Source organism: Camellia sinensis, chromosome 6 (genome assembly GCF_055761805.1).
Source record: "Camellia sinensis isolate YWXY chromosome 6, ASM5576180v1, whole genome shotgun sequence".
NCBI classification, from domain to species: Eukaryota; Viridiplantae; Streptophyta; class Magnoliopsida; order Ericales; family Theaceae; genus Camellia; species Camellia sinensis.
Genome location: NC_138966.1, coordinates 147,966,094 through 147,979,750, shown reverse-complemented (window position 1 = coordinate 147,979,750; position 13,657 = coordinate 147,966,094). Strand labels below are relative to the sequence as shown.

The window sequence follows — 13,657 nt, the reverse complement described above, 5'->3', positions numbered from 1 at the left end:
ATCTCTCTCACACATATTGAATAACTTTTCCTAAATCCACAAGGCAAATCACTTAAGATTCTACTTAAGCATATATCTATATCTATATATCTTCTTCTTCTTTTTTTCTTCTTTTGTGACCGGCAAAAGAAATAAATTGTTATTTAAAATATAAAAAAAAAACCAAAACAGCTTCAATGCTAAAGGGCCTATCCCAAACAAGGTTGGCACAAACCAAAAGCAAATCTCAAGCTGCAAGACAAAATCACAAACAAACAGGTCTAAGTTAACAAACTTAGATAAACCAAACACAACAAAACCAACCCAAAAAATAAAATACAAAAACAGCAACAACACCAACCAGAACCTAGTCACTCTACCCATTCCCTTTCTATCAAGCGTCACATCCAATCTGGTATATATATATAAATTTTTTCATTTATCAAACTGCCGAAAGTTGTTATTAGTTTTCCTCAATCATCATACTATCCAAAAATTTAAACGTAATCCATTTGCTCACCGCAGAATTCACTTGATGTGAACACCTGTGTGACAGTGTGCCACATTTTTTCATGTCCAAATTGCCCTATGTAACTGCCTAAGTATTTTATTTTAAATTTTGATTTTTTTCAACTTTTTCTCCTCCATATACATTCATCTAACTTCCTTTTTACATGGACACACACACACACACACACACACACACACACACTACTAAGGATAATTGGAACTAATCGTGATGGTGTGTTCAGTTTAGTGTAGGGAGAAGTAATGGCAGAAAGAGCAGTGATCTCAGTTATTCAATATTTGGGACCATTGTTAGCCAGAGAAGTAGAGTTGTTGAAGGGTGTCCGCAAGGAAATTATCAGTATCAAAGCTGAATTGGAGCGCATACACTTTTTCTTAGAAGATGCAGAAGCAAGAGCAGAAAAGGGAGATAAAGGTGTGAAAACATGGGTGAAACAAGTAAGGGAAGTTTCTTATCGGATATAAGACGTTATCGATGAACACATTCTCTTGGTCTCGCCAAAACAACCTGGACTAGTTGGTTCCTTGTGTAAGGTTACTCTAATGATCACTAAGCTAAAGCCATGACATGAGATAGCTTCTCAAATCCAAGACATCAAGACTACAATCCGTGAGATCCAGGAAGGAGCTGTTCGATATGGATTCAGGACTAGTACTTCCTCAGAACATAGCAGCACCAGCACGAGCAACATCACCAAGGACAACATGTGGCGTGACCCTCGACTAGCTTCCCTTTTCATAGGGGATGACGAAGTCGTTGGCATTGAATCTCCCAAATATGAACTGATAAGCAGATTGGTTAACCAAAATCAATCACAACGAGCAGGATCTCGGTGGTTGGCATGGGTGGAATTGGCAAGACCACTCTTGCCAAGAAAGTTTATGACAGCCAAGAAGTGGTTGCACGCTTCAATTGCAAAGCGTGGATCACTGTCTCTCAATCATACAAGCCAGAGGAGCTCCTCAAGACAATGATAAAGGAACTATCAGGAAACGATGTTCTACCTCTACCTGATGAGGGAATTGATTCACTCATAGCCAAGCTAAGAGGATATTTATGTGAAAAGAGGTACGTCATTGTGTTTGATGATGTATGGACTATGAAGCACGGATACTTCAAATAGGGTAACGTATCCGTATCGTATCCGTATCGGATACCGATACTCCTTGGATACTTGCAGATACGTATCAGATACTTATTAAAAGTATCAGATACTTCTTAATTATTTTTTCATTAATTTTGGAGTATCAAATACTTAATTTTGAAGTATCGGATACTCCAAGTCATGTTTACTTGTTTTATAAAATTAGAATTGTAACATTTCTTGCATAGTAATATAATATAATATAATTGCAAGTATAAATATAAGAAAATTTTTCTAATACTTTGTTAAGTTCTTCGATAAAAAGAGCATAGTGAGTTAAATAATAGAATTTATCAAATTGATGTATCCTAATTATTTCATGCATGTCCCCTACAACTACATGGAAAGTAAGAATCAATAAGAGAATATAACAATGGCAAAATTAAATATCAATAAATAAATAAGCAAGTAAACTTGAATACAATATTTTTCACTAGTGTCAAAGGAAAAAGTATAGGGACAAGTTGTGAATTATTCTATTATTGTAATATAAATATATTAAACTTGATATTGAAATGAAATATTTGTAAGACCTATTAAAAATTTAAAAAGTAAACAAGCTACTAGCTTCAATTAATACAAAATTCTTAAAGGTTAGTATTTTGCATTATAAAATTAGATTGTGGTTTCTCAACGTTTTTTAGTTTATGTGTGACTCACTATTAATAATTTTAAAAAATATATTTTTCACAAACGTATCCTAGCCATATCGGTATCCTATTTTGTTAGGTTTTGTCGTATCGCCGTATCTGTATCATGTCGTATCCGTATCTATGCTTCCTAGCGTATGGGAAACTGATTTTTGGAGATCCATAAGACATGTTTTACCCAAAAATAGTGAAGGCAGTCGGGTGATTGTAACGCCCTCAAAATAATAACATTAAACCCATCAAACAAGACATGCGTTGACGTATAAACAAACCACCTTCTATTATTCATTAGCGTCTCATTACATAAGTATTACATGTTAACATCATAACAAAATGCCCTACGGGCTTACAGCTTTCCAAGTTAACACTTGGTTACAACAAAGAGTACTAACTCGATACACATTAAGCCCTTGGCTTGAAGTTACATGTAATACATCAAAAGTAAAACAACAAAACATGTCCGCCTCTAGCCTCCCAGCTATGTCCTTGGAGGTGGCATGCTTCCTGTACCTGAAAATGATATTCCCATATAGGGTGAGCCACAGCCCAGTAGAAATACACTAAACCAACCATGGACAATGACTAAAAGATTAGCAATTGATAGTTGGTCAACACTGATACAATCACATAAATTACATATTTATGTCAACGACTTACAAGTCCCATTTACTTTTCATTTTCCCTTTTTCAACAGATAAGCATGCTAGCTCTATCATCATTTCCACAGATATGTATAAAAACTATATCTCACATTCAGATAAGCATAAAGGCTATATCCACATTCTCAACAGATATGTATATCAACAATATCCACAGATAAGCACACAAGCTGTATCCACATTCTACAACAGATATGTATATCAACAATATCCACAGATAAGCATACAAGCTGTATCCACACTTCACAAAGATAAGCATATGAGCTCTATCTTCACTTCTCTAGACAAGCATATGAGCTCTGTCTACGGAGTTCATCCCCTATCTCCTCCCAATACCTATCCGGTTTAGAGGTACATCCCCTATCTTCCCCTAAACCGCGGAGTATATCCCCTATCTCCTCTTCTACACATAACGTATACAAACACAAAGGTTCTATATACAATCACTCAATACATATAATTAATGTATTCAATCAACCGTCAAGTTCCATGACACATTTCATTGATTAGTTTCAGTTTACTTAATCATCAAGCATTGTCTACAACAATCACGACTATCCTCCACCGATAGCCCAAAGCAGTTATTTCTAAATAGAAAATAAATGCGCAATGGATATTCAATCAACATTTCATTCCTTCATTCCTCTCAATTAATTATCCCAATTAATTAAACAATGTAATTAGGTCAATTCCCATAATTAACATTTCAACCCTTAGGTCCCATTTTCATCAATGATTCAACATTAATTCCATTTTCCATGCCAAACATGCATCTAGGTTTATTATGAATAAAACCCCAACTTTTGTAAAATTACACAAAAGCCCCAAACTTTCACAAAATTACCAAACCAAGCCCAACATCTCAAAATACCAAAATTTAAAGACAAAACCCATAGAGAGGAGTAGGTTATCCCTACCTCAAATTTGGAGTCCCAAAGGAGAAGACAACAAAACCCAACGTGCTCCAAAACCCGAGATTTTCAGATTAAAATGAAGCCCTCGACGATCAACAACTTTTTTGTAAAGGCCAAAGGTGAGTAAATCACTCCTACTAGATCAAAACCTAGAGAGAAGGTAGAGTCTAGAGTGAGAGGCTCAACAATGGTGATTTTGGAAAAGTAAGAGAGAGAAGAGAAAGCAAAAAGTGATTTGAAAAGTCACAATTTCGGGACTTTAACCCAGTCTCCCGCTCGAGCGTAAAACACCCCGCTCGAGCGGCCACTCACAGACTTACGCTCGAGCGGCCAACCTCCCGCTCGAGCGCAGAATGCACTCGCTCAGCACTTTTGCAGAACCAGACCTCCGCTCGAGCTCCCAACCCTACGCTCGAGCGTACAACGCTGCACAGGAAAGTACTGAAAGGGTGTAATCTCCGCTCGAGCGTACAGGCCAAAAATCTGGGCAACTAGTTTTGGTTTCTAAACTCAACCAACCTGAAACAAACCCGCCCAACACATCCTATAACTCAAATACAAAGCAAAGAGGATGTGAACACGATAATAACCACTACCAACATCCACGGACACATGTCCGGATCACTATACAACAAGGGTAAACCCGGAATCGCTATAACCTCCCCCCCTTAAAGAATTTCGTCCCCGAAATTAAGCACAAGTTTTCAAAAACAAGTTTTCCTCCATTTTAAACAATGTTACATTTTAACATTCAACAATTCGACCCATTACCGGTCATCCCATCCCTTAAACAAGAGACATATCACAATATGTAAACAACATATGTACTTTCAACATGCATCAACATTATGCACTATCCTTCCAATTTCAACAATATGTTCAACAGATATAATGTTACATTCAACTTCCATATGAGGCAAGTTCCAAAACATACTACCAATAATCAAAACATTCTCAACGTTTCACAACTTAAGACATATATAAAAGCTCTTAAGTTCAACAAAATGTAAAATTCAAATACAAGATTACATATCAATAAACAAGTCCGGATATTTCTCACGGACTTCCAACTCACGTTCCCAAGTGGCTTCCTCCACTCCGTGATGTTTCCACAAGACTTTCACCAAAGGAATGGTCTTGCCACGCAGGACCTGATCCCGCCTATCCAAGACCCGAACCGGTCTCTCCTCATACGAGGCATCCTCATCTACCTCTAAATCGCTCCAATCCAGCACATGTGATGGATCTGGCTCATACTTCCGAAGCATACTCACATGAAACACGTCATGCACCCCGGACAACTGCGGCGGTAAGGCTAACCGATAAGCAACCTCGCCAATCCTCTCAAGGATCTCAAAAGGACCAATAAACCGAGGGGATAATTTCCCACTCTTCCCAAACCTCATCAGGCCTCGCCTAGGTGATATTTTCAGAAAGACATGATCACCTACCTCAAACGCCAAAGGCCTCCGCCTACGGTCGGCATAACTCTTTTGTCGACTCTGGGCTGTAACAAGCCTCCTACGGATAAGCTCAACTTTCTCCGTCGTCTCCCTAACCAACTCCGGACCCAACAAAGGTGCATCACCCACCTCGGCCCAACAAACTGGAGACCTACACGGTCGGCCATACAAGGCCTCAAACGGTGCCATACCGATGCTAGACTGAAAACTGTTGTTGTAGGCAAACTCTACCAAGGGTAAGTGCCTCTCCCACGTCCCACTGAAGTCCAGGACACAACCCCGAAGCATATCCTCGAGGATCTGAATAGTACGCTCGGACTGCCCGTCAGTCTGAGGATGATAAGCCGTACTAAAGGTCAACTTAGTGCCCAAGGCACTCTGCAAACTCTGCCACAACCTAGCAGTAAAACGAGGATCTCTATCTGAGACGATCGTCACTGGGACCCCGTGCAATCTCACTACGTCCCGAATATACAGGTCGGCAAGATGATCTACCGAATCTCTCACGCGCATAGGAATAAAGTGCGCCGACTTAGTCAACCGGTCTACAACCACCCAAATAGCATCACTACCCCGCTGAGTTCTCGGAAGACCTACAACGAAGTCCATAGTGACATGCTCCCACTTCCACTCGGCAATAGGCAAGGGTTGCAACAAACCCGCTGGCCTCTGATGCTCGGCCTTCACTTGCTGGCAAGTAAGGCACTTCGATACGAAAACAGCCACATCTCTCTTCATACCCCGCCACCAAAACTGGCGACCTAAATCCTGATACATCTTAGTACCCCCCGGATGCACCGCAAGGCGCGAATGATGAAACTCTCGGAGTACTTCCTCTCTGCAAGACTCCGGTACAAACAAACGGTTTCGGTATCTCACACTCAGGTCGGGATACACCGTCAAACCCTTCTTAACTTTCCCACTGGAGATCTTCTCTCGGAGGGATTCTACCTCAAGGTCACCTCTCTGTGCCTCTAACACTCTAATCACAAGTGTAGGCTGCGCAACAACAGAAAACAAGGCCGCAGCCTCGACAGATTCGCCCAGTAGCAAATCAAACTCGCCAAGTGCTCCCAACATCTCCCATTCCCGGATGGCTATACAAGCTACATCACTAATGGTTTTCCTACTAAGGGCATCGGCCACAACATTGGCCTTTCCCGGATGATAATGCAACTCAAAATCATAATCCTCGATGAACTCCATCCATCTCCTCTGCCTCAAATTCAAGTCTCTCTGTGTAAACAGATACTTCAAACTCTTATGATCCGAGAATACCTCGAACCTCTCACCATAAAGGTAGTGCCTCCAGATTTTCAAGGCAAAGATCACTGCTGCTAACTCTAGGTCGTGTGTGGGGTAATTCTTCTCGTGTATTTTCAACTGACGTGAGCCATAAGCTACCACTTTCCCCTCTTGCATCAACACACAACCCAAACCCTCTCGTGAAGCATCACAATAAACCGCATAACCCAACCCTCTCTCCGGAATAATCAACACCGGAGCGGTGGTCAATCTAATTTTCAGCTCTTGGAACGACTTTTCACAAGTCTCACTCCACACAAACTTGACTCCCTTCCGAGTCAGCCTAGTCAACGGTGACGCTAACCTGGAGAAATCTTTCACAAACCGACGGTAATACCCAGCTAATCCCAGAAAACTGCGGATCTCAAACACACTCTTAGGCTGTGCCCAATCTTGCACTGCCTCAACCTTGGATGTATCAACAGACACCCCTTCCCCGGATACCACGTGGCCTAAGAATTTGACTTCCCTCAGCCAGAACTCACACTTCCCAAACTTGGCATACAGCCTATGGACTCTAAGTAACTCAAGCACCGCTCTCAAGTGTGCCTCGTGCTCCTCCTCAGAAGACGAATAGATAAGGATGTCGTCCACGAAAACAACCACAAATCGGTCCAAGAACTCCCGGAAAATCCGGTTCATCAAGTCCATAAAGACTGCTGGTGCATTGGTAAGCCCGAATGGCATCACCAGAAACTCGTAATGGCCATACCGCGTACGGAATGCCGTCTTAGGAATATCTTCCTCCCTGACCCTCAACTGATGGTAACCCGATCTCAAGTCTATCTTAGAGAAACAACAGGAACCCTTCAACTGGTCAAACAAATCATCTATACGGGGCATAGGATACTTATTCTTAACCGTAGCCCGATTCAACTTCCGGTAGTCTATACACAATCTCAAGGCACCATCTTTCTTTTTAACAAAGAGGGCCGGTGCTCCCCACGGTGAAACACTAGGGCGAACAAAGCCCTTATCGAGCAATTCCTGGAGCTGAACTTTCAACTCAACCAACTCTGCTGGAGCAAAACGGTAAGGTGCCATAGAAATCGGCGCCGTACCAGGCACTAAATCAATAGAGAACTCTATCTCTCGGTGAGGTGGCAAACTAACAAGATCTTCGGGAAAGACATCCGAATACTCACAAACCACCCTCGGCAACACAAGCTGGGTCTCACCACTCTCACCACTCTCAAAGCTGGCAAGTAGACTACTAAGCTCACTTCGCCCTCGCGAATCATACCCCGGTGGCAAAACACTACCAACCCAGTCTCCCAAGAAATGGAACCACTCCCCGCTCAAGGTACATAACGTGACCCTCTGGCGGTAGCAATCAATAACAGCCCGGTATGACGATAGCCAGTCCATACCCAAAATAACATCAAAACCCTTCATGGGCATGACAACAAACGAAAAAGGAAGCCTATAATCGGCGACCTCTATATCACATCCTCTAACACCCTGTTTCAGAATCAACTCACCACCCAAAGGCGATACCACACAAATAGGAGATGCTAACTGTGCTAACTCCAATTCCAAAACAGATGCAAATGCAGCAGATACAAAAAGAATGAGATGCACCCGTGTCTATCAACACATTAGCAACTGAGTTGCAAAACAGAAAAGTACCTCTCACTACTGATGGAGCCGGTACTAAATCCTGCGCGGTAACAGCATACACGCGCCCCGTAGGCCCCTGGTCTACCTGCTCACCTCTCGGAGCAAAAGACTGCTGCACAGACTGGGATGACGAAACTCCCGGATTGGCCCTCGAGGCCTGCACAGACTGAGCTGGCTGAAAACCCTGCGTCTGCCTAGAACCAGACGCTCCCGAAGTGGCACTCAACTGTGGGCAAAACCTCTTCATGTGCCCAGGTTGTCCACACTGATAACAAGTCAAGAGCTGCCCCCTGCCCAAACTCTGACTCTGCGGTCTAGCTGAAAAAGAAGCAGCTTTCTGACCCCCACCCTTCTGCGGGCAAACTGAAACCTTGTGACCCAACTGGCCACACTTGTAACAAGTGAATTCCCCCTGACCACCTCTCCCTGAGCCTACACTCGGCACTGGGAAGGTCGATCTAGTAACACCACCCTGCGACTGCTGAGGGTTAGAACCCCTCTGCCTCCTGCCATCACCCTGACCATCCTGACTCCTCTTGGAGCCTCTCTGCCCCTCATCCTCCTCCTGCATCATAAGCTCCATATGAGCTGCAGCATCCACTAGGTGTCTATACTCTCGAATATAAGACCCACCAATTCTCAACTTGAGGCCCCGCCTCAACTTCCGCTCAAACTCATAGCAACGGCGTTCCTCAGACGCCACCAGTTCCGGTGCAAACCTGGACAGACTGGTAAAAGTAGCCTCAAACTCGGCCACTGACAAGCCCTGCTGATTAAGCCGGCTAAACTGATCCCTCAGCTTCTCTCTAGCTACTGCAGACAAAAACCTCTCCTGAAAAGCATTCACAAATGCCTCCCAAGTCCCACCAACACGAGCCTTCTCGTATTTCCACCATTGACCCGCATCTCCCTTCAGCTGGAAGGATGCCAAGGTCACTTTCAATGCTCCGTCCTCGATGCCAAGCATCTCAAACGTCTTCGTTGTCTGTTCGAGCCATTCATCTGCCTTAAGCGGCTCTTTAGGATCCCCAATAAACTCGTCCGGATTACACCGAAAGAACTCCCTCTTCAAGAAGGAAGGCCCTGCCTCAACTGCCTGATTCTCAGCCCTAAGAATACCCAAAGCTCCTGCTAACTCTCTGGCCAAGGCACCCATAGCCTGCTGACCTACTGGCTCGGCCACATTGGCCTGCCCAACTCCCTCCTGCACTGCCGGAATCTCACCCGGTAACGGTACTTCCTGCCTCGCAGGTCTACCACGCCTAGCACCCCTTCCTCGTCCTGACATCCTAATAAAGGCAACACAGAACGTTAGCACATTCACAAATGTGCCGAAACTAGACACTCACGTCCTAATACATGGACAACTGTAATTCACTCCACATAAGCACATAAACACATAAGCACTTACGAATTTCATTTCCGGATAATGATAGTCCCGAGACGTTACTAGAGTTCTGGTTAGAAACAGCATTGATCAAGTGCTTTTCCAACAAGACTCCCAGAAACTCAAGGATCCAATCAACATCCTAGAAATTAAATCCCATACCCACATAGTCACATAAGCATGTTATCAAATAAACACATAGCATATGGTACTACATCTACGTCTCTATCAAGCGAGACAAACCCATTGTGATCCTAATCACTTCCCACGTACCCAAAGTATTCGAACCCGGTACGCTCTGATACCAAGTTGTAACGCCCTCAAAATAATAACATTAAACCCATCAAACAAGACATGCGTTGACGTATAAACAAACCACCTTCTATTATTCATTAGCGTCTCATTACATAAGTATTACATGTTAACATCATAACAAAATGCCCTACGGGCTTACAGCTTTCCAAGTTAACACTTGGTTACAACAAAGAGTACTAACTCGATACACATTAAGCCCTTGGCTTGAAGTTACATGTAATACATCAAAAGTAAAACAACAAAACATGTCCGCCTCTAGCCTCCCAGCTATGTCCTTGGAGGTGGCATGCTTCCTGTACCTGAAAATGATATTCCCATATAGGGTGAGCCACAGCCCAGTAGAAATACACTAAACCAACCATGGACAATGACTAAAAGATTAGCAATTGATAGTTGGTCAACACTGATACAATCACATAAATTACATATTTATGTCAACGACTTACAAGTCCCATTTACTTTTCATTTTCCCTTTTTCAACAGATAAGCATGCTAGCTCTATCATCATTTCCACAGATATGTATAAAAACTATATCTCACATTCAGATAAGCATAAAGGCTATATCCACATTCTCAACAGATATGTATATCAACAATATCCACAGATAAGCACACAAGCTGTATCCACATTCTACAACAGATATGTATATCAACAATATCCACAGATAAGCATACAAGCTGTATCCACACTTCACAAAGATAAGCATATGAGCTCTATCTTCACTTCTCTAGACAAGCATATGAGCTCTGTCTACGGAGTTCATCCCCTATCTCCTCCCAATACCTATCCGGTTTAGAGGTACATCCCCTATCTTCCCCTAAACCGCGGAGTATATCCCCTATCTCCTCCTCTACACATAACGTATACAAACACAAAGGTTCTATATACAATCACTCAATACATATAATTAATGTATTCAATCAACCGTCAAGTTCCATGACACATTTCATTGATTAGTTTCAGTTTACTTAATCATCAAGCATTGTCTACAACAATCACGACTATCCTCCACCGATAGCCCAAAGCAGTTATTTCTAAATAAAAAATAAATGCGCAATGGATATTCAATCAACATTTCATTCCTTCATTCCTCTCAATTAATTATCCCAATTAATTAAACAATGTAATTAGGTCAATTCCCATAATTAACATTTCAACCCTTAGGTCCCATTTTCATCAATGATTCAACATTAATTCCATTTTCCATGCCAAACATGCATCTAGGTTTATTATGAATAAAACCCCAACTTTTGTAAAATTACACAAAAGCCCCAAACTTTCACAAAATTACCAAACCAAGCCCAACATCTCAAAATACCAAAATTTAAAGACAAAACCCATAGAGAGGAGTAGGTTATCCCTACCTCAAATTTGGAGTCCCAAAGGAGAAGACAACAAAACCCAACGTGCTCCAAAACCCGAGATTTTCAGATTAAAATGAAGCCCTCGACGATCAACAACTTTTTTGTAAAGGCCAAAGGTGAGTAAATCACTCCTACTAGATCAAAACCTAGAGAGAAGGTAGAGTCTAGAGTGAGAGGCTCAACAATGGTGATTTTGGAAAAGTAAGAGAGAGAAGAGAAAGCAAAAAGTGATTTGAAAAGTCACAATTTCGGGACTTTAACCCAGTCTCCCGCTCGAGCGTAAAACACCCCGCTCGAGCGGCCACTCACAGACTTACGCTCGAGCGGCCAACCTCCCGCTCGAGCGCAGAATGCACTCGCTCAGCACTTTTGCAGAACCAGACCTCCGCTCGAGCTCCCAACCCTACGCTCGAGCGTACAACGCTGCACAGGAAAGTACTGAAAGGGTGTAATCTCCGCTCGAGCGCCAAAATCCCCGCTCGAGCGTACAGGCCAAAAATCTGGGCAACTAGTTTTGGTTTCTAAACTCAACCAACCTGAAACAAACCCGCCCAACACATCCTATAACTCAAATACAAAGCAAAGAGGATGTGAACACGATAATAACCACTACCAACATCCACGGACACATGTCCGGATCACTATACAACAAGGGTAAACCCGGAATCGCTATAGTGATCATCACCACACGCAGTGAACAGGTTGCTACATTTTGCAAAGAAACTTCAGTGGATCATGTCCATAAGCTTGAAGCCCTATCCCAAGAGAAGGCTTGGAAACTCTTTTGCATGAAAGCCTTCCGATTGGACTTTGGGGGTCATTGTCCCCCTAAGTTGGAGGAAGTATCACAAGTAATTGTTAGAAAGTGTCAAGGTTTGCCACTTGCAATTGCAGCTATAGGTGGTCTCTTGTCCACCAAAAACAAGGGTATATCCGAATGGAAAAAATTCTATGGTAGCATGAACTCTGAGTTGGAAATGAATCCTGATCTTAAAAGCATTAGCAAAATTTTGTTATTCAGTTATGATGATCTGCCTTACCACCTCAAATCTTGTTTCTTGTACTTTGGCATAATGCTAGAAGACTACTTTATCAAAGTTGGGAGACTAGTTCGGTTATGGATAGCTGAGGGTTTTGTTGAAGAGCAAAACGGAAAAACATTAGAAGAAGTTGCAGAAGAACACTTGACTGAGCTGATCCATAGACGCTTAGTTCAAATTTTAGCTACAAAATTTGATGGAAGAGTTCAAGAGTGTCGGGTACATGGTGTAGTGCGTGAGATTATTCTCTCAATGTCCAAGGAGTTTAGTTTCTGTCAAATTTTGGAAAAAGAGAATTCAAGTTTCAATGCCACAACTCGCCGGCTATCTATGCATATCCGTTACTGTAACATGGATAAGGTTATGAAAAGCATTAGTAAATCCCCACTTCGTTCTATTTTCCTTTTTCAAGAGGGAGAGCTGCCAAAGAAGCCCTTATTGGGTACAATAGCTACACATTTCAAGCTTTTGAAAGTGCTTGATCTTAAGGATGCTCCTTTGGATCAACTTGATGAAGAAGTGGGAAATCTATTGCTTTTGAGATACCTAAGCATAAGGAGCACAAAATTGAAGATAATTCCAAAGTCCATAGGCAAGTTGCAAAACTTACAGACTTTGGATCTGAAACATTCCCGCGTGAGTGAGGTCTCATTTGATATCAGTAGGATCTGTAAGTGGCGACATCTTCTTACCTATTCTTATAACGATGAAAGTGAATTCTTAGGAGTGAAGATACAGGGAGGAATTGGGGTTTTAGAGGAGCTACAAATTTTGTTTTATGTGGAGACAAATCATGATGATGGGGTCGGCCTAATTAAAGAGCTTAAGAAATTAAGGCAGCTAAGGAAGTTGGGAATTAGGAAATTGGAAAGAGAACATGGGAGGGCTCTATGTGCATCCATTGAGAAGATGAAATGCCTTCAATATTTGAGTGTAACAACCTCAAGTGATTATGAGATTATGGATTTATAGCATATATCATCATCATCATCTCCACCTCAATATCTTCAACATCTCGAGTTGGTTGGACGTTTAAAAAAGTTGCCCAAGTGGATCCGGAAACTTCAAAATCTAAGCACATTATCTCTAGTGCATTCAGATATGACCAAGAATGAACCAGTAAAAGCCCTTCAAGTCTTGCCTAGTTTGGTACGTCTTGTTCTTTGGGATGCATATGATGGGGAGCAGTTGTATTTTGAGATTAGAGGGTTTCAAAAACTTAAGGAACTATTGTTGGAACAATCTTCTGTGTAAATAAAATAAATAAAAATAAAACCAAACAAATAA

At 42.1% G+C, this 13,657-nt stretch overlaps 1 protein-coding gene across 1 annotated transcript; it reads left to right on the top strand.

Annotated features, from left to right (window-relative positions):
• Positions 1-1,349: 1,349 nt before the first annotated feature.
• LOC114258958 (disease resistance protein RPM1-like) lies at positions 1,350-13,342 on the top strand. The gene is made up of 2 exons (XM_082876549.1): positions 1,350-1,576; positions 12,025-13,342. Exons 1-2 carry the CDS (start codon positions 1,350-1,352, stop codon positions 13,340-13,342), a joined length of 1,545 nt encoding a protein of 514 aa, XP_082732675.1.
• The last annotated feature ends 315 nt before the right edge of the window (positions 13,343-13,657 follow it).